The sequence below is a fragment of the Anopheles aquasalis genome, chromosome 2 (assembly GCF_943734665.1).
Source record: "Anopheles aquasalis chromosome 2, idAnoAquaMG_Q_19, whole genome shotgun sequence".
NCBI classification, from domain to species: domain Eukaryota; kingdom Metazoa; phylum Arthropoda; class Insecta; order Diptera; family Culicidae; genus Anopheles; species Anopheles aquasalis.
Genome location: NC_064877.1, coordinates 40,302,501 through 40,323,646, shown reverse-complemented (window position 1 = coordinate 40,323,646; position 21,146 = coordinate 40,302,501). Strand labels below are relative to the sequence as shown.

Genomic DNA, 21,146 nt, shown 5'->3' with positions numbered 1-21,146 from the left:
GCAGCAGCAAATGAAGGACGACGACGATGAAGGGGTTTTTGGTGCGGCTACTTGGCTGGTGTGAAAATTGACTCCTATCATGCCATGCTTCGGTTACCTGCTTGATGGCTAACCATCAGGTGGCCAAGGACGGACGGGAGGATTCGGACACGGACACGCTCACTGTAGCATAACACGTGTTGAAAGAGAAGGAGAGAGAGAGCGAGAGCGACTTGGGCTGTTTTGGTTCAATTCACCTTCAATTTAATTCAATTTAAGTGAACGGCCATCGATTCGGACGCGCTTGGTCTTGGTCCGGTTGCTAGCACCCTCCAACACGATCAGCACTTCAGCAGGGTACGTGATCTTTCCACATGAAAGAGCTCTCCTAGTTTTGCCAATGCTTCTCTCAATCCATTGCTGGACGAGCTTTGAGCTGTGGTTGTCAATGCGAAAGTGGATTTGATTGAGCGACTAAGGTTTCCACAAATAGCTACTTGGGAGCATTTCTTCATCCTTTTTTTTTTTTGAAAATTGATCGTTAAAACATTCACTGCAGTCAGTGTTTACGGATCCTTTCGACCAATGCTGACCATTGCTGACCACTGGGCGTGTTTGTCTTTGAGTTGCTTCCAAAAGCTGCTTGATTTCAGTATTGAACACTAATTCTGATTACAAGCGATAGTTGTTCCGTGTAAAGTCCACACGTGGATTAACTCCAATCAGCACTTCCGGCGATTATTTCGTCTAATAACCAGCACCTAGCTCACTACGCTGGAGAGTGCTACCATTCTCGCTGCCAAACCACAAAGTTATCAACGTTGCAGCGTTGTGCATAAATTTCGTTTCAAACAACGCTGACGATTGGATTCAGCATCCGTATGCTAACGTACATAGATCGCAAAATACACTTTCGGGCTTTTTAATTGCGAAATGCATCCGTTCCGTTGAGTTGCAACAGATACGTTCGTTGCGTGTTCGCTGATTGGCTCGCTGATCGAGCATAAGCACCGACAGTGCATCGAACAGCATCGAGATGATGCTTACGGGCCGCTTCGAAACGAGTTTTTCTTTTTGCTGACCGAGTTCAATTCCGTAATTGGGGTTCTTGGGCCGCTCCGTGGCCCCAAAGTGGTGCCCTTGTCATCAATTTTGCTCTCGACTCGAGCGCACTCCTCTCGAGAACGCACAAGTATCTGTGTCTGTGTACAGTGAGGCTGTCCCCCCTGCGCTACCGTCGCCGCCGTGGCCATTTCGATCCGCGTCCCGGGGTTTCCCGGGGTGCATTACAAGTGCCAACCACCAACGAGGACCTCCAGCACCGACCGGGACCGAGTTCAGGTTCGAAACAACCGACCGTATAGCCTCGCATGACGCTAGCGGTAAGCTTTAAGTACTGTACCGCAGGCATGCAGACCAGCCTGGCCTGGCATGCATGCAACAGGAGGACACGCTGCAGCATGTAATCATAGGCCCACTTCATGCCCGACTCGAGTGTTCCACTTCGCTACCGAACGAGCGAGCGAGCGAGCGAGCAACCGAGGCATCGGTCGGAAAAGTGAACAACTCCCGTCCGTCCGTTCGGTCGCTCCACTCGCCCTGCATTATCACTTCAAGTACTCCACTCTTGAAGGCTACTCGGGTCCTTCCTCGGTCACTGGGGACCGGGACGGGACCATGCTGCAAACGGGGAGACTAAAGTGTAATTAAAATTCATAATAAAGTAATATTGATGTTCGCATCTCCAAGGATCTCCAGAGTGAGTGAGAGAGCAAGAGTCCCTGGAACCATAGTAACGGTACTCGAAACCCTTCTCTCCTTTTCGCTGGCTCCGGCCCGGGACCTGGTGCGTCCTTCATGTGCGATGACGTTGCTGCTCTTCGTCCATAATAATCGAAGTCTTCGATCAGCACCGTGGTAGCAGCTGCCCTCTGTCCTTCCTCTACCCCTCGTTGCCTAATCAACCGAACCGTGCCCGAGCTCGACTGCCTGCTGACGTCGCTGCGCAGGAAGATTGGCCATTGTTTTGATAAATTAATTTCATAATCCTTTGGCCGAGCTCCGGGTGCGATGCTACCAGCCCTTAGGAGGGTGAAGGATCTTCCATCTCTGATAACCGAAGGAAGGAAGCAACCGGTCCGGACATGCTGCTGCCGATGATGGTGGTGTTTGCCGTTTATGCTGGCATGATGAGAGATGCTGATAATGATGTGTGACGAAGGAGTTGTGGTGTCTCGCGAGCAACCGAACCGAACGAGTGTCGGTGCCTGGCCGTGCTCGATGACGTCCTCTCGAGTCCAGAAGACGACGATGGCGATGACGACGGCAGAGTTGGCCCACAGTATGTATCGTAATGTCAGCACAGGGAAGGAAATGAAGCCATTAGCTTGATGCTGCTGCTTGCTTGCTTACTTGCTTAGCATGCTGGCTTCTCCTTCTGGCCCCTGGGTTGATCTCATTAGCAGCACCATTTTCGGGGAAATTTAATGCCGTGGTGCTGGGATTGGACATCGTTCGCGATCATCCACAAGGTCCTCGGTGTGCAGCCTGGAATCATACGGAAGCAAGTTCATAATTGAACTATCCGAGCTCACTATATAAACATCACCTTGCACTACAATACCATTTCGTTTATTGTGACGCTTTCAACGCGACGACGACGACGATCCGAGGCAAATATGTTGTTCCTTTCGAAGCATTCCGGACACCGGAACCAACATTCCACCATCCGTGTCGTAAAATATATAGATACCGCATTCCGCGACACGACAAGGAAACACCTCCACCGCACCATCAGCATCCCCCTGGTGATAAGACGAAGTGAGAGAATCGAGCGAGAAAGCGAGAACGAAGGAATGTACCTTCCGTGGTTGAGGGTTTCCACAACCGCAGATAGTGTCTTCCCACCTTTTATCACAATCGTCGCCGGCATTCCACACTCCCAACAGCCAAAGACCAAGGCCCGGCGGGGGGGCGGCGACGACGATGATGATGGCTGATGGTCGATGGTCGATGATTAGGTCGGACCAGAAAGGAAGAAGAATGGAACACTAAATTCAATCGAACGAAAATTACGATAATGGGGTGCTAGCGGAAGGGAGGACAACATAACACAGAAAGAAAAGAGGAGAAAGATAGAGAGAAAAGAAGTAGAAAAAAACGAGAATCATAGGGGTGCAAAATTGCTCGAACAAATCGCGTTCTCCTGCTGGAAGATGGTCGCAACATTCCACCAGCAAATGGAAAGCACGAAGGGGAGAGAGAGAGAGAGAAGGGACGCACCGTAGCCCAGAACACCCCCACCTCGAAAGGACTGTGTTGCCTTTCACCATGAAGTGATAACATTTCAAATCAATAGTAATAAAAAGGGCGTTTTGGAATGGCGTCGCTGGAGAAAGAATGGAGTTCGGAATGTGTCGCGCCGGAACGTTCCTCCCCTCGATCTATCGTTGGTCGGCGCTCTGATCGTACCATGAGAACATGCAAAAAGGGGGAAGAGAGAAAAAAGTGGAAAAGGAATAGGAAAAAAAAGGCCAAAACCTCCCCGTGGTGGTGTGCGGCCGGGGAGATGAAGCTTATTACTGCATCCCGGGCACGTAGGAAATATTAAAGAATTAGATCCAGTATCCAGGACGCTACTGAGAGGCTAGATCGAACGACGAATAGCATAAAAAAAACCATGGGGGAAACATTCCTTGAAGGAAAGACGGCCAGCAACATTGGCCACTGCTATGAGCGATGAGCGGAAAACATCGAACAAACCCAGCGCCCGGTCATTCGTCGTCGGGGGTGGTCTTCTTCAATGGAGCACCACCAGTGACACTTGTGTTCAGGCTGGGCAAGAGGAGGAGAAAGGGGAACAGGAAAAATTCAATTTTCTCACTCATTGAATTGTGATGTTATTTTTGGTTTATCGCACCCACCGCGTGTGATGTCTTTTTTATGCCGTTCGCCATCGTTCTAGCACCACGCGTGGCCGAAGACAACCAGAAGCAGTCCAAAGCGGTCGAACGGTTTTTTCGGTGTAGACGTGAACCATTTTGATCTAAACGAGCCGCCATCGAGAACATTTTGCTCCCTCTGTTGCGATCATTACGAGTTTAACGCGAGTTCGAAAGTCGAAACAGTACACAGTACGCGCTCAAGCCACAAACATGCGAGTAAAACAACCTGACAACGGACACGGACACGGCCACTGCGGATGAGCGAGATGAAATTTTAATAAAGCCGCGAAATTGAAATACGATGCGCCCGATCGCACTGCGTCGCGCGTCTCCATTGTTTCTCTTGCCGTTCACCGTCCGCAAGACTTCCAGGAACAGCAAATTAGGTTTTCATTTTAATAAACTTTACCCTTCCGGGCTGGCTGATGTGGTTGGCTGAGGTTACTTCGTGCTGGACCAACGGTGCTCATGCCCGTGACTCCGTACAGCGGTGGCATTGGACTGGTCATGATGCTGCTGCTGCTGCTGCTGCTGCTTGCTGTCGGTGCTTGGCCATTAAAAGGCAAAACTAAAAGGTAGACAGCATCCAGCGATTCACTCTGACGCGCCAGCACCACAAACACAGGCAGAGCGTGGTTTATGTTACGCCTGGAAGCTAATATCTCGCGAATAACCTCCCGGGAGCATAACTTAACACGAGGTGGTGCTACCGAGCTATTTTACAACCGTGCCGACCGTGTTGAGGCGATCGATCGAGCCAACGTTCAAAAGGCTTGGCAAGTGCCAGCTAGCCACCAGGCACCAGAACGCGGCACCTGGCGATGCGATTCAAGATTTACTGCCACCATTGGAACGATTTTCTCGAAATGCTGTAAATCTAACGGGTTCGCGCATTCCTGGAATCCAATCACCAAATCAATGACCACACACCGAGAGTGTCCGTGTCTGTGTGCCTGGTGTCGGTCGTGTGAAATCTAATCTTAGAAAGTGGCAACACGTCGCGCTGAACCAATGACCCCGACATGGCCGATGGATTGCAATGGTGCTGGCAAGAGGGGACGCAAGACGGGTCCGGGTTGTGATAAATAATTCATACACGAACTCGGTGCTCGGTCTCGCATGTCGGACACCGCATGGTTCACTGACTGGCCGGTGGCGAGGTGGAAATAATTTATCGAATTGCAGCTGTAATCTCAATTTCAAATCAATCCCTAACCCACCCCGCCCGGACCAACCCCGGGTGCTGAACTGCATCAACAGATTGCATCCAGATGAAAGGTGAAGTGCCACTCGCCGTTGTCGAGTTTCTGGTACCACGGAACGGTTGTTTGATGTTCCTGGATCGGCTGAAGGATCGGCAGCGGGAAACCAAGGCCATGTGGCCCTATTCTATGCAGCTACAAGGGATCCCCTGCGCACTCAGCACCTTCGATAATCAGCGCTCAGCAAATGCCAGAAATATAAACAATTTTGTTCACCTCGCATTTACCTCGCAGGCACCACCAACATCACCATCTACGGTTCTACTTAAAGATTCATTGCACATCGTCTTGCCCGTAGGTGATTCCGAGCGTCCCCGGAGTTCCTTTCCCAAAAAAAAGGCCCGATGCCCGATGAAGCCACTCCCGGTTAGGGGGCGCGAAGAAAGGATAATCACATTGGCACCTAACAACCGTAATCACCGGCAATCACTTCATCAACTATTTATCAACTACCACCACCACTACTACTGTTGTTACACGCGCTCTCAATCCGTTTCATCCTCCAGTGGCCTCATAACCATATGCTTTCTGTCGTCCTCGGTACCTGGTACCACCCGGTAGCATAAGTGTCCATTCTTAGTACGTGTGACTTCGTGTGGGTGGGTGCGTCGGGCTTCAAACATGCCCCAAACTAAGCTTTGATGCGCCGTGCTTATCTGAGAATTACCGCCATTGCGCCCCATCCCCCGACATCGTTACTTCTACGCGCGAGGTCGCAAAGTCACACATCACTTCACATGTTTCCCACTCCTACGCCCCAGACACACACAGTAACACACGGTAAACATAAACATACCGTAGGCATCCAGCCGTACCCCTCCCTACGGGGGCTGTCCTACGGGGACATTTTGCCGAAAACGAAGATCGTTTATATTCATGAAACCACATTTCCCCTACGTACGACACACCCAGATGCAGGGTACGTGGCCGGATTACACACCTTGTTTTTTTTTTTTTTTACACCGAACGAGGAAAGTCACCGGAGCCGGTTACCGGGAGATGGGGTGAACCGACGAGAGAATAATGTTGTTGTTGCTGCACGAATTGTTGTTTGTGGTGGTTTGCATTCTACTCTATCCCTGCGCTGGGACTTCTTCTGGTACTTCTCCTTTTGGTCTTCTTTGCTTAAAGTTCCCGAAAATTCGTCTTTTCAATCTCGTCGCTCTCTCCCGGGCTCTGTGCCCGCCCGGTGGTTTGCAATACATTAAACCAACTTTAAACGAGCTATTTAACATTCATGTTTCCTCCCTTGAAATTCGAAAGCGAACGGCACCATCAACGGTGTGCGACACGGAAGGTGTATTTTCAATAAACAATTATTTACAATCAGCAACACACTCTCTCTCCCTCTCTCTTTTTTCTCTCCCTCTCTCTCTCGCGCGCTCTTGGTCTCTTGTATTTTCCGGCTCGATCCTGAGAGCGATCTTTTCGCGTTTCCCACGCTGTTGACAGCACCGCCACCCAAGTGGTGGCACCGTATTCGCGACTTGCGTTTATTACATTTCACCGACGCACATCAAATTTAACGTTTATTGCATGCTGCAACAGCAGCAGCAACAACCGACCCGAGTGCCCGAGTGTTGCCGGTTGGTTGCTGATGCCATTTCTCTCCACCATCCCCGCCTCACACCAACGGGATGGATGTTTTCATTTGGTTTATGATCAATCAATGTGTCAAGGGGCGAGGAAAACGAAGGACGGGAAACAACTTCACTTGTCGCTGGACGCCGAGCGAATGGGAGGAGTGGCCACAACAACGGTGCAGTGCTGGCAAGTTGTCGCAGCATAAAGTTGTCAAATCGTGTCACGAACCAAGCTCCTCCAGTCTCTTTTCCTCTCTCTCTCTCTCTCTCTCACACGAAGAGGAAAGAAAATGAAAAGAAAAAATAACTGGTGACGCCGTTTCGGCCACCCAATCGCGGGCGAAACGACGCCATCACCCTCACTCACTTACTTTCACGCTTCGATGAGATTGTTTGGAGTGGACACACCGTGTCCTGGAACAGCGTTTCGTTTTCCTTTCGCAACAGTTCCGGGTGACGGTATTAATTTTTATGTTTGAAGCTGTTTTCAAACAACAAATAAAGCATGCTTTATGCGCCAAACTAACTTCGTTGCTCGCGATGGTGGTGGTTGTTGGGTGAGACCGGGCACCGGAAGCGCGAGCTGCAAAAACTAATAATCACCAAACCGCACAAACGATTATGTCCCAGAGCAGCGCGCGTTGATGATGATGATGATGGTGGTGGTGGTGGTGATGATGTTGAATACTGCAAACTTCCGTCCCGCCGTGAAGGGAAAGAAAATGGTTATTTCAACATTCTCAGCCGGCTGTTTAAAAGTTTATGAAGGTGTGTTGTTCTTTAGTGCGTTTGACGAAGGAAAACATGGCCACGCCGTTCCGAAAAAGGTGACGATGGAGCAGTAACGGGGCAATCAAAGAGGGGGGATCGTCGTAAAGCATTGTGGCGGAGATTGTAACATGCAATCTGTTAAGCTTCTTGTTTAACTGCACGCCCACTAATGTCAGCGTCCACGGAAATGATTCGACGGGGAAAGTGAGCCGAGAATAATGAGAATAGCTCCGAGATTTTATAGCAATTTTCTCTCACTCTCTCTCTCTCTCGCTTTCGCTCTTAATTTGTCTCAATTTCTGCCAGTGAAACCACGTATACGCGCTGATGTATAAAGTGCTACAACTGACTAGAGGTCACAGAAGATCTTTTGAACTGTGTTCTTCTTTGGAAAAATTTTGAAATGAAAATCGATACTGTCACTTCAACTGAATCTGAGCTTGAACTGGCCAAAGAATACCAGTTCAGGTCTTCATAATCCAAATCACATCAAATTCTCAACCTCGACTCCAGTGACCTCAAACTCATATTAGCATACAGACCCCAGAAGAAAGTATCAATCAGTCCGCTGGCCATTTCACCACCTAATTTGGAGGTGCATGGCTTTATTAAATGTTCGTGTTCGTGGCTAGAGAGGGAAAGGCAATTCCAAAACTGGTCGCTGCGCCGGAAATACGAAATGATGTAATTCAGTTGCCGAAACACGATGACGGAGACGCCAGGTAACCGGTAAAATTGCATAGTTTCAGGAGATTATAATAGAAATTTAAATGCACAAAATAATTTTTCCCAATTTTGCAAGTCACCAAATGACAGCCAATGAATGTTTCTTAACGCTGAAAGTTACTATCGTGGCCGTGCACCTTCACAGTCTTCTCGATGTTTTCCCAAATTCCCTGGAGGTTGCTACCTCACTCACGTGTGTTGCTACATTATCCTCGATCCTCGATCAACATGAAAGGAAACAAAAAAAACTAAGGAATCCCTTCGTTAATCTTCGCAAAACGCAACTTTCGGGCGATCCCTTTAAACATCAAAAGCACACCGGTGCCTATAAATACGTTCGGCCTAATTAAGGATTCCCGGGCTGACTTTCCACCGCCTCAAAGAAAAAAGGGTTCACTCCAACGCTGCGCATCCAAGCAAGGTAATCCTCTTTACCATTGTCGGCACACCGTGCCAAATCCGTGCCGACAAATGTGCCAAAACAGGAAAATATTGTCACATTCGTCACTGGTTTTAAAGTCCCCCCGCTCTGGTCTGGCTCCAAAAATCCACCCCCAAACCGGCTAACTATGTGCGTACACACGAAAGAGGGACGGAGAGCGGTGCGGGAGTTAGGAGATAAAGGCCGGAAGGCAGTAAAAAGTGGCAAAACCGAGGACAAGATCCCAGCTTCTTCGAACCAAAAAATGGAGCAACGGAAGCCTTTTATTTCGGGGAACTTACCAACCCTGCACCACCCCCAGGGGGATGATGATGGCCATTCGTGGTCTACGACCTCCGGCCCGCGGCCACGAGCGACCAAAGGGCCAAAAAGGGATAATCCTGTTCAGTGCTATCCGGAATCGTCCACCGAATCGTAACCATCCCCATGTTGCGATCTTGGAGCAAGGGGCCAACCAGGGGTGGACAACGGTTTAGCCACAGTAACCGCAATCGTATAATCGCCTTCCATTGTTGTCGGGTTGTGCTTTTGCTGGAATCCTCTCGGTCGCTCGTCGCTGTGGCCCAACGATGGCACTCGTTGGGTAGCGAGTGATGATAGCTCTCCTCGTCTCAATCCCCAGCCAACAAAGACGCGACTGACTGGACGGCAAGCCGGCCGGTCGGAAGGCAGAGAATGGAAAGTAACTTTCCTTAATCCCCTTTGGCCGAGACCACGAGTGTCGTCCCGCGGTCCCGTGGTCCCGTGGTCGCTCCGTCGGCCTTCGATTTGCCTTTCCTTAATCCCTGACATCAATTAATCCAACGGATCCGCTTCCGCTTTTGGGGCTTCCCGCGGCATATAATTGCTCTTGTAAGTGGATCACACATACGCAAGCACGCACTCATGCACACATACACTAGTCTGCGTGGGATGATGCACCATACGGTGCTAGACACGTTAATGGGTTTTCGGCTTCCGAGCTTCCATTCAGTGCACCAATCAACGAGCGATTGTTTGTGCTGCAAAAAGCCAACACAGGGAGAAAGAGAAAGAGAGAGAGAGAGAGAGAGAGAGAGAGAGAGAGAGAGAAAGAGAGAGAGAGGGAAGCGTGTGTGTCTGTGATGGTAGACAAACAGGATTATGAAAATCAATTGAAGCCAATAGTTCGATTTTCCCAGACCCCTCTTTAATTTCCTTCGAATTTTCCCACCAGCCCCTCCTAAAATCCTACTGTTTGGTTTAGTAAAACAAAACCCAAAATGTACGTCAACATTGGGGCCGCTGGTTGGTGGCACAGTTTTTTTCGATGGCACCACATTTTCCTCCACTCGCGGCGCTACGCATGACGACGCATGCCGGTCAGGCCGGTAACAGCAGTAAGCGGAACAGCCGGAACAGGAGGACCGTACAAGGTTTTAACCTTCCGCTGGTCGAAGGTCGTAGGCCAGCCGTGGCACGCCAAGGACCTCCGCGTGGAAGAAGAATGTGCGAACACAAACTGCAGGCGCACGTAACACGTAAATTCCAATTTGTTTTGTTAGAGGATTAAGGAATACCGTAAGGGTTGGGAGACGGTACAGGGGTACATGAGGTGGAAAATCCTGGCTCAGCTGCAGCGTGCCCCCGGGTGGCGGTTGAGAGTGTGTTTGCGCACGATGCCAAACCTAACCCGATCATGCTGATGGTGGTTTCCGAACGAGAGAGTTTTCCCGAAAACCGTTGCGTCGGTTGTGGTTTGGAAAATGAGGAGGAATTGCCGGAAAACTAGGCGCGGAATATGTACAGCACCGTCGGTAACCGGGGCCATTCCAAACGACAGACACCATGAGCTCATGGCTCGCGTTGGTGGCCGGTTCGAGCTAGTTGGTTTCCGCCGCCGTCTGTACTGAAACGTGTTTCAAATGCTTTAGTTGGCTTATTGTTGGAGCTCGGTGCAAGGCTACTCCCGCTGGACTTTGCTGTGCTCGATTCTAGCAATCCCGCGGGGTTGGGGGCACACAGTCAATTCGTTTAACATTCAAAACAATACAATTAAAGGCTTATCAGGGCGCGAGATTAGCATCCGCTTCAACGTACGGGGTAGTTTCGTGAGCGGTGGTTTGTGTTTTTTCGGACATGCTGAAAGCTCGGCATTTTGCTGTTAACCTTTTGGTATTACAGATGTTTGTTGAAAGTTGAGACCACTATCGGGGCGCTTATATGGCAACAGGCGATAGTTTAACCACGATTGGCCTGGTGTTGATTTTACTTATGATGAACTCTTCTTTATCAGATCGGTCGGCAATATCCTGACGATTCTCCTTTTCGATCAAATTTTTAATCAGATTTATTATTTCGGTAAACTGGTGGTGCTCAACAAAATGAATTAGTATAAATAGTGATTCGTTTGTTTCCTCATAATCGTCGTCTTTAAACCATTTCGCTCCTCGCTGCATGGTTGGTTGTGGGCCTTTCACAACAAATTCATCACATTTGAACGCTTTTTCGTGGCCCAACTCATATCAACAAATTCAAAAGGTGATACGAATACATTTCAGATTGAACTATTGGGATCAAATCGCATCGTTTTATTGTTAGACTTGTAAGCTGTAAGCTAGCATCGTCATTACTCTTGATCCTTATTGGCTGACCGTTGTCCTGAGGGAACACAACAACTCACTGTAGATAATAGAGATGCTCAACAATTATTTAGCATTATGCAATCATCTGACCATAAATCCTGGATTGGGCATATAGGGGGCCTCGCAATTGAATATTTCCATTTCGGCTTTTTTTTTGCCGATTGGCCTGTCCATGCCAAGTGAACCTTTTTAAGAGGAAATTTAACTTTGATAACGAAAGTAAAATTAAAATACGATGAAATACCTGCATGCCTCCCCTACCGAAAAGGTATTGGGTCTTGGTCCAAATATTTATCGATGAACGTCTGGTGTTTTTTTTTCGAGTGGAATATCAATAGAACCAAACGCCCTCAGATGCCTTGCCCAGTAATTAAAACCTTGCGACATCAAATGTAAAATTCTTCGAAAATTTGTCTAAAAACGATGGCACGTGGAGTGTGCTCCAGATTCTCAAAACTGTTATTCCTTGTTAGTCCTGATACCCCTGGCTCTGATGGTCAACATGTCCTTCGTCCTCCGTACAATCAAACTCCTTTGAACCTAGTGGGCTGCTCACTGGCCTGGAAGAGGGCCGACAGTGTGTCCGCCCCTCCCTTCAACATCACTCAGCATCATACACCGGACCGGACACTGGACACAGAACTTTGAATCAGTCGTCAACGCTGAGAACCACATGTGTTCCCGTCCTTTTGTGCCCTCAATTCGAAAAACAATCTAAAAACGGAACTCCGATTGCCCGGTGGTCACGCGTTGGCGGGGGGTTTTCCCGGCAGTGGGTCCCTAGTACCGGGTATTACCTTCTGTGTTAATTGGTTGCACCGGTTGCTGCACCAACCGGTTGACCATCGGGCGTTCACCTCAATGCACACACCATGGCAGTGCGACATCCAGCAAGGGCCAACAGGAATGGTTCTAAACAACTGCTACTAGTGCTACTGTTCCTCCAGTGGTGGAGTAGATGGAAAACCAACTGAAGCGTACGCAATCGTTTCATCGAGCTTCGAGGTCGTCATTCGGTCCGATAACCGATGGGTAGCGGGTAGTCACAGGTGGAATTGCGCGGCCGTTGGTTTGCTATTAGTGCAACTTGTTGAAATTGGGTTTGGCTTTGCGGTTTCGCAGACATTTCCGGTCACCGGGTTGCCCGAGTGTCGCCAGTCCTGCCTGCCAGCGTGTGTCTGGTAAGCGCGATTTCCATGTATGTTGCGGTCTGGTGTGGCTTGTTATATTTATAAATTTCCTCACAAACACACTCGTACACACGCGAACATTGTCAAAGAGGATGGCATTCGATGACACTCCGCGCAGATCGGTAACCTGATGTAGAAACCACGAAGCTCCTCGCTTTACGAGCTGTTCTTTCGTTCCCAGGCCAGCAAACCGCTGAATGTTAATGCCAATTGCACCTTTGCTAATGAATGTTTAAGTTGTAGTTGAGCATTAGTATTAGGAGATAACATTTTTAACCATTTGCCTCAGCACTCGGTCACCATTTTGCCATCGAGCGCACCGGTTGGCGTCGCCAGCGTTGCCGTTGTTTATCGATCCTCGTTTTTTACCGTCAACCCCCCCCCCCCCCCCTTCCCTTATCTTCCTGTCGTCCTTTTTGCCTTTCTCACGCCAGCCAGTTTGATGGCAGTACGCTGCCAAACTCGTTCCGGATTGATTTATGTTTACCAACGCAAACTGCAAACGGCAACGGCCGATAGTCCTCGCTCGGTGGCTTCTCGGCCCTTAACGAGGATCCTCTGTCCCGCCGGGATCTCGGGGCGGGGATAGCTGGAAAGTGGGTCACCGGAAGCTCGGTTTAATATGAGCAACAAAAAATATCGCCTTTTTCGAAATAAATCTCCACTCCAGTCCACTCCATCCCTTCGCGAGAGTCGAGAAACAAGCGAAAACAAGCCCCCTAAAAAAGGTTGCAACATCCCGTGCCGTGCATTCCCGTGGTGCCGTGGTGCATTTAATGTTTCCAATGATTCGTGGTTTGTCCATCGCTTCCGGCGATACGGCAACCGAGGCCGATTCCGGGCCGATTTTATTTTTTGCAAGTAGCAGCAGCAGCAGGGAGGTTTTTAGAGTGGAATTGATGAATAACACTCGACGGACGGTGCTTCGCTCGGAATTTTGGGGGTGAAAAAGGACGAAAACAACGAACGCAATGACGACGAAATATCGCAAATAACACGGGGCATGCAATCGCTGGAATGTAGTGTGTGCCAGGAGCAACGGATTGGCTTATGCAGTTCAACGGTTAAATCACTACCCCACGAGCAGGGCCTCGATATCGATCGATCGACAATGTAGTTCTACCACCGGTAACGATCTGGTTTCCCTACACCGACCTGGTGCACGCTCGGCACTTGTTTAAAATCATATTCTGCTCTGTAACGAGCCAGGACGCCAGACGCCAGACTGTGCTGCTGCTGCAACAATATTGCATCGTGGCACCGGTTGCACCGAGAGCGACGCGCGCGCCCGTCCATTTGGCTGCGTTCCAACCCGGAACGGTCAGCATGATGAGCATGATAAATCAATTTGTGATTTTCTCCCTCCCCCCCCCCCCACCCCTTCTGCTCCTAATTAAAACACCCATCAAACACATCAAACGTCTGTTTGATGAAACTGTCAAATTGATTACATTCCATTCCGCATGGCGCAAGGTGCATTCGTAGCCGCAGCCGTCGAAGCGATCGAAAAATGAAGTGTTGTTGCATCATAAATCAATTTCCCCCTCACCCGTTTTTCCCTTGGCCACGTATCACCGGGAAGGGTAAAGGGGAATGTAATTGAGTTGTTTTGGTATTTTTTAATAAACTGAAGGGTTCACGTGCCACGGCCAGTCACCTCTTTTCGTTCCGAAATCGGTGGTTGACAAAGGCAGCAAAGATGGTGATGGTGATGCCAACCGATGCTGGACCTGAACCGATGCTCGCTACAAACACCGGAACCGCAACCATATTTCCCTTTACAATCAATTAAACTAAATAAATTGAGTTATTCGAAGTTATAAAATTTGAGTGTTATGACCTCGGAGCGGTGTGTGCGTTACGGCTGATTTCCGTTTACGGTCGCCTTCTGGTGGTGTGTTTGGTGCAATTCCGTTCAATGTCGCTACTGTTGGAACAACTTTTGTGCCCTGCAGCCTTTAGGGGGCCCTTACTTTTTCTTCTTTCCACGGACTTTCTTCCCTCTGTCGCTGCCACTGGCGCGTGTAATACTCTCTGGCCGAACCGCCGACAATCTGGTATTCCAACTTTATTCAATTGTCAATCGCTTGATGCTAGGGTTATTTGGTGGTGAGGACAGAGCTTGGGGGGTGTATTTGCTGAAGAAATGGAAGGCAAAGTGGGTAGCAATAATGGTGAAAGCTGCCACCACCCCTTCCAAACGATACGACGTGTGACGGAGAGACACTCCCAAAAACTCAACTACCAACAACCTCAATCCGTGCGGACTTCATTGGCTGCATCGTGTGTGCGTACGTGAGTGTGTCCTCTCAAATGTCCTCTCGGTTTGGTTCCGATCGGCAGACGTTCTATCGTACCTTGGCCACGGACACTGGCACACTCGCTCGATGACAACAAAAACAGTGCGGATCAGCGCGGATCGCAAAAAAAAAGAGTCCGAACTCCAGCAGAACGAACGAACTGAAGGACACTTTTTGGGAGTTTTTTTTTCCCCTCACATGGCCGCTTTATCCGTCTGTCCATGCTGGTGGCCGGAGTTGAATTGCATTTTTAAACCGACGGCCCTGTTGGCCTATTTCCATTGCAACGACTCGCTCATCTTCACCACTTTTTCGTCTCTCTCTCTCTCTCTCTCCCGTGCCCTCGCTTAGGTCTCCTGGAATCAGAACTCATTTCCGCTGCAGCCAACTGACCGGCGTTCGATGTCGTCCCGGGGAAATCGCCACACGCTCACCATTCGCCATGTGCAGCAGGAGGACTTTGGCAACTACAGGTTAGTAGAGCGTAGCACCGTGATACAGCCCCGTTATTGGATAGCGCTAGCGAGTTCCGAGCGATCCTAGCGATGCAATGACCGAACGGCATTCTCCGGGAAGATGAAACCCGGGTCCCGGAAGCATCCGGTTGCTGGAGCGCACATGCAAAGCGCACGTTTCATTTATGAATGTCCTCGGTTTTTTTTCTCTCTCTCTCTCTCTCTCTCTCTCTCGTGATTTTTTCTCCATCGGTAGCTGTGTGGCGGACAATTCGCTCGGACGGTCCAAGAAGTACATGGAGGTCTCGGGACGTCCGGGTCCGGCCGATTTCTTGTCACCACCGTGGAGCCGCTCGACCGATAGCTTCAATCTAACCTGGAAGGTCGAAAGCTATCCACCGTTGCAGGAAGTTCGGTTGCTCTACCGGAAGCTCATGGTAAGGACACTGCGGACCGTCCGCTCTTGCGCCTGCACTCCGTAACATCCCGTTCCTCCCCTAATGTCTCTCTGCAGATGAATGAAACGTTCCAGCAACCGGGCAGATGGAATGACGTCATCCTGACACCGACACCGAGGCCTCCCTCCGAACCGCTGACCCACGTGATGGCGTTCACGTTGCGCGGTCTTCAGCATAGCTCCGTGTACGAGGCCATCGTACAGGCGAAGAATCGTTACGGCTGGAATGAGGTACGGTTCATGTAGTTCTCTCATCTCTCACCACTCACGTCACCACTGTTGACGTCACTTTCACTCCTTTCTTCCTTTCTTCCCTCCATTGCCGTTAATACAGGTGAGCGACATCTTCCAGTTCTACACGCAACGAATCTCGTCCGATACGCACTCGGAGGAGATGCAGGTGGCCAGCTCGACATCGCGAAGTGGAGCGACCTCTTTACACCGAACACCACCGCTCACCGGCTGGCCCTGGACGCTAATGGCCACCGTGCTCTCGCTGTTGGCACCGTTCGTCGGGACATCCTGGGGATTTGTTGCTGGTACGCAGACGATGTCGCAGCCCCTCGGTTAAGACCGAGCTACCGTTGGTGTGATAGTAGCTACCCTCCTCTGCACTTCCCTCTGCAACACCACCATCATCCTTCCTCCTCCTATCACGAGTTTGCTCAACGTTATCACCGCTTGTGCGGAGCGCCGAAGGGTCACTCGCAAGTGGCAGCTCAAGACACTTCCCCCCCCCCCCCCTTTTCGGTATCCACGGCCAGGGAAATCCTGGGCTGCTGGAGTACGGTAGTAAGGTTATTGCAGCAACCAGCAAGCCAGACAAGAAACCATGGAAACCACAGTAGGATCGTGTAGTTGTAGTTGCTGCAGATTGTGATGAGGTTATCACTTCTTTCTGCTTATGTTCCATACGGGTTTTTCGTTCAAATGCATGTGTAGGTTCCCGTTCAGCTAGGCGTTGAGGACCCGCTTGTACAGTTCATCGATTCGCAGGATCCGGAAGGCAGTTCAATAGCATCCTTCCTCCCTTTCTGCATAGCCAGTTTCAGTCGCGCGGTTCACTGGCAAACTGGCACCTTTCCGATGTATTCCCCTCCCGAGCAGCTGCGTCTGGTGTTGGTACTAACGGAAGATACGGATGTGATTACCAACCAAACCGAGCGCTTAAGACACTTTGCCCGTTGGATGCCACGCAATGAGCTCCAGTGTCCAGAATGGTTGGGTACTTTTATACCAGTAAACGTACTGGAATACATTATTATATGCCAAAGAGAGAGACAGAAAGAGAGAAATTCAAGAAAATGCATCCCAACATACGACAGCAGCAGCAACAGGCAGGCTTGGGGGGGAGGTAGCGTTTTAAGGGAGGCGTTATCGTTTGTATAGGTGTATATGTGTGACTGTCGCTCCTTTCCTTTCCATTTTTGGCTTCGTCAATCCCCCCTTCCCCTTCCTGTCTATCGCTTGATCTAGGCCTGTGAGAGATCCGGATGTCAACCTCCAACTCACTCATCCACTGAGGGCTTGATCTCCATAGTGTAAATAGCTAAATCCTGCGCCCTGAAGTTTAGAGAGAGAGAGAGGTGAATGAGGGAAGGGGGTCTCGAAAATAGAAAACAAATCTGAAGGCGGTAGGCCGGTGGGGCGCGATTTCAGTGAACGATGAATTAAACATAAACCGAGGGCTGGAGACCGCAGTAGACTTCGCCCTTTCTCTCTCTCTCTCTCTCGGCCACCCCGTCAAAAAACAGCTGTAAACGTCACGACAAGCGGCCTCATGGTGCCAGCGGTGCGCCACGTTCGCCAACGGGGGACGCTTGTAATTGTCACTCCCGAGACCGAGGGTCTCCCCCCCCCCTCCCCCCCTCTTAGATGATCGCTATTCAGTTTGTCAGTTTTTAGGGAGAGAGGTGGGAGTCCCACACCCGCTCGGTCGGTTGGAAAGTTTTCATTTTGCATGTGCCACCACCCCCAGGCCAGCGCTTAAGTGGGTGGCACGCCGCGCGTTGTCTGCGTGTTTGTTGTCGGCGTCGTTGTTGTCGTTGTCGTTGCCGTTGGTGGCTGCTGTTGCTGTATCATTCCCCGCGGAGTCTCCGGATGTTGTGACAGTCGAAGGCGGGCCGTGAGGCAGATGTCACCGAGTAGACCCTTCGCGCGGCCCAAAAACCTCGGTTGTCGGCTTCATTACCAATTCAACAGAACGGGCAACGGGCGGTGAGAGAGAGAGAGAGAGAGAGAGAGAGAGAGAGGGTGTTCCGAGGATCTCTATCCGCTATCCTACCGGGCGCTACATCGTCTCGGGGGGGGGCGGAATGGCAATGGCGGTCGGCAACTCAAGTGAGCGACACACACCCACACCCACACACTAATATTTAGATAAAGTCTTAAGCAAATTAAAATCAATTCCAGCCAGATCCCTTGCGTGATCAACCACGACCCCCTCGATGTTGGTCTGACGCAAAAGCGGCAGTCGCGTCACTGTCACTGTCATCATCATCCGCGGCCAGAACCGTGCCAGGGCCAGGACCAGGGCTTGTGATGAGAACAGTGACACATGGCACCCCCACCCCACGACAGCGCCACGGCAGCAAAGTCTTTTGTAAATAAATTTTAACCATTGTTTTGATTATCAAAAAGTCAACTTGAACCGCCCTCGCGCCCGCAAGTGCGTCACAAAATGGCGCCCACACCAACCACCACCACCACCACGAACACCACTCTCGAGAGCTCGAGAGCTGGCCGGTTCGCTTTTCACTTTGGAATTTTCGTGGAAAATGGAAACTTTCGCACCAGCATGCCACAGAGCGCGCCTGGTGGCTTGGTGTTGTTACACCGCACACCAACGCCCCTGTCCTTCTGTTGCCGATGATGATCAATGATGCCGCTGAGGAGGAGTAGGCGGTGGTGGTGGAGGTTTGATAAAGTTATGATACACATTCCAGAAAACTCTGCCAGCGGTGTAGCGGCAGTGTTTTGACCAAAACACAACAACACGCGGTCCCCTGGGTAGCTCTCGGTCTTCTTCTCTTCCTCCATTTCCCCTTCCTGGTTATTGTTTCCCCTCGCAGGGGTCCAGTCTAGCCCAATGACGGCTCCTGGTCCTGCGATCCACCAAGGAATCAATTAATGTACGCAAATAAACAAACAATGCGCCCTCAACCTTCCGCCACCGCACGCACCAAAAAGTTGTGACGACGAAGTAATTGAAACATCACCCGAACCCGCGCAGGAGCAGGGGAACGGCGACGGGGAGCGTTGCTGTAATAGAAATGGAAATGCTGCTCATCCCTGGCCTCCACCTGGACGGCCGACCGGCCGGTCCTGCTGCTATCGCATATCGCTCTGTCTCTGGGTCCCTTTTTTCCTCGCAAGATAAGGGAAAGCCTCGAATTTTCTTCTCAATTTTCTGCTGCGGCCGCCTGGAATTTGGTTTGGCACAAAAACACTTTCCATTTACCACTTTTGGGACATTTTTCGGAAGCAGCAGCAGCAGCGCCTCGATGGTTTAAATGGCGGGGTTCACTTCTTGCGAGGAGGCAAGCAAAAAAGGCTCCTCGAAGCACGGTAGGCGGCGACTTTAAGCGGCCCTTCAGCAAAGACACGCTGCCATGGCGGAATCCCGGAATTAACAAACTAGGAACTGGGTTCCAAATTTTCCGATCCCCGTGCCCCTCCGTCCATCTGCTTCCTTGCGCAACAAAAACCACAAACACCGGACGCGCTGCACGCCTTTTAAAGTGTTGGGTCAGTGTTTGCAGAGTTTGGCAGTGTGGGCAGTGCTGGAATTGTCCCTTTTTTCTTTGAGGGTTCAGGAGGGGTTGTACATAGGAGAGGAAAATAGGTTCTGGAGCTGGTCCCTTGGAATGAGATTAGTGAAGATTGCTTCCGCATTGTGTGTCGCTCGCTCGCCGCCGGTGACGATGACGATGATGATGAGGATGCTGTCTGCTCTTCAAGTTCGCTGGCGCTTGCGTTGAAGCCATTCTGGCGTGATTACGACGAAGCGATGTGCTGAACCTTTTGTCCTGAACCTTGGCATGTACGGGAAGTCCGTCGATGACTCGATCGCACTCCGGGCAGACTCCGGAACTTTCCGTGCCCGATGCCCGGCCCACTGGAAACGTGGCATTTGCCCCAAAAGAAGAAAACGGATTCGAATGCGGAAGGAAAAACTCTCTTTTCTCACTTCCCTTTGATGCTGGCATGATGCTGGCCCACCCTGGGATGAGGCTATACACTCTCTCTCTCTCTCTCTCTCTCTCTCTCTCTCTCTCTCTCTCTTTCGTTCTCTCTCGCTCTCTCCACCAACTCACCACAACCACCGCAACCCCAAAACACGCCGAAATATGTGTAGGAAGAGAAAAAAGGGCGGGGAGAGTCTGGCTGGTTGTGGTATTAAAAGTTTTCAGGGTTTTTTGGTCTATAAACTTCCGTCTCGATATTATCTTTCGTTGGCCTCGGCACCCGAATGGCTTACATTCCGGGTCCTTCGCCTCACTTCGTTACCACCGACCACCGATCTTTTGTGACGCTTTTTTCCTTGGGATTTTCCTGCATGGCAAAGCTCATCCTCAGATCGTCACAACGAGGAAAACGATTCCACGGAACCGAAAGGGTTTGACATGCGAAGGGCGAAGCGCCGGTAAGGAGAAGTAGTGCATGAAAATCGAGCTACGGCGCAAAGCAACCTCCACCAAGAACAACTCGCCACAAAAAAAAACCCTCTTCTTTCATTTCTGGAACCAAAGAGCGAGGATGAGCAAACCGTTGTCGAGGTGTCGTCGCTTGTGTTGGAGGAGGTGCTCGCCGAAGCTCTTCCCGAAAGTTCAATCGCGGGACAATCGCTGGATCCACCCGGACATAGAATAAAAGGACGAGCGTGTGGAGTGAGCGAGCAAAAGGGGGAAAGGCACACAAAAAAAACTCGTTGAATAAATGGGAAAATGAATGAAGGACAGGCAACACTCTCACCACCGATGCACTGAAGCGCAAATAAGCCCCGCGCGAAGGTCCGGAGAAGGACTCTCCGCTGCTGCACACCATTCCAATGCACATTCTCCATTTGCAGTGTGCAATTTCGATCTATTAAAACCTCAATCTCGCCAGTGAAACGTTCCCCGTTTCCTCTGCGAAGGGTGGAATTAATCAGGATTGAAAAGCAAAAGTAGAATTTGCATCCGTCGTCGTCGTCGTCGTCGTCGTCTATCTGGCACTTTGGGTTTGGATTTTGGTTTTCAGTACTCTCTATCCTTCGTGCTACATCCATCCTCCCTCCTCCCTTTAAAAGAACCCCCATGCTCCTTCCATTTTGTCGTGGCTACCGAAAAAAAACAATCACCTGGAACGCTGGAACCAGGCGACCACAGAACGATGGTGTTAGTGGTGGTGATGGTGATTGTGGCAGTAGTTGTGGTGGTGGTGGTGGTGGATT

General features: G+C 50.4%; 1 protein-coding gene across 1 annotated transcript in view; it reads left to right on the top strand.

Moving 5' to 3' along the window:
* LOC126570475 (basement membrane-specific heparan sulfate proteoglycan core protein) overlaps window positions 1–21,146 on the top strand; it is a 217,016-nt gene that overhangs the window by 194,212 nt on the left and 1,658 nt on the right. Inside the window, exons 8-11 of the mRNA XM_050228253.1 lie at window positions 15,152–15,273; window positions 15,512–15,692; window positions 15,770–15,943; window positions 16,047–21,146. The exon at window positions 16,047–21,146 is cut by the window's right edge and continues 1,658 nt beyond it. Coding sequence (XP_050084210.1) covers window positions 15,152–15,273; window positions 15,512–15,692; window positions 15,770–15,943; window positions 16,047–16,283 — 714 coding nt within the window. The 3' untranslated portion in view covers window positions 16,284–21,146. The remainder of the gene's footprint in view (window positions 1–15,151; window positions 15,274–15,511; window positions 15,693–15,769; window positions 15,944–16,046) is intronic.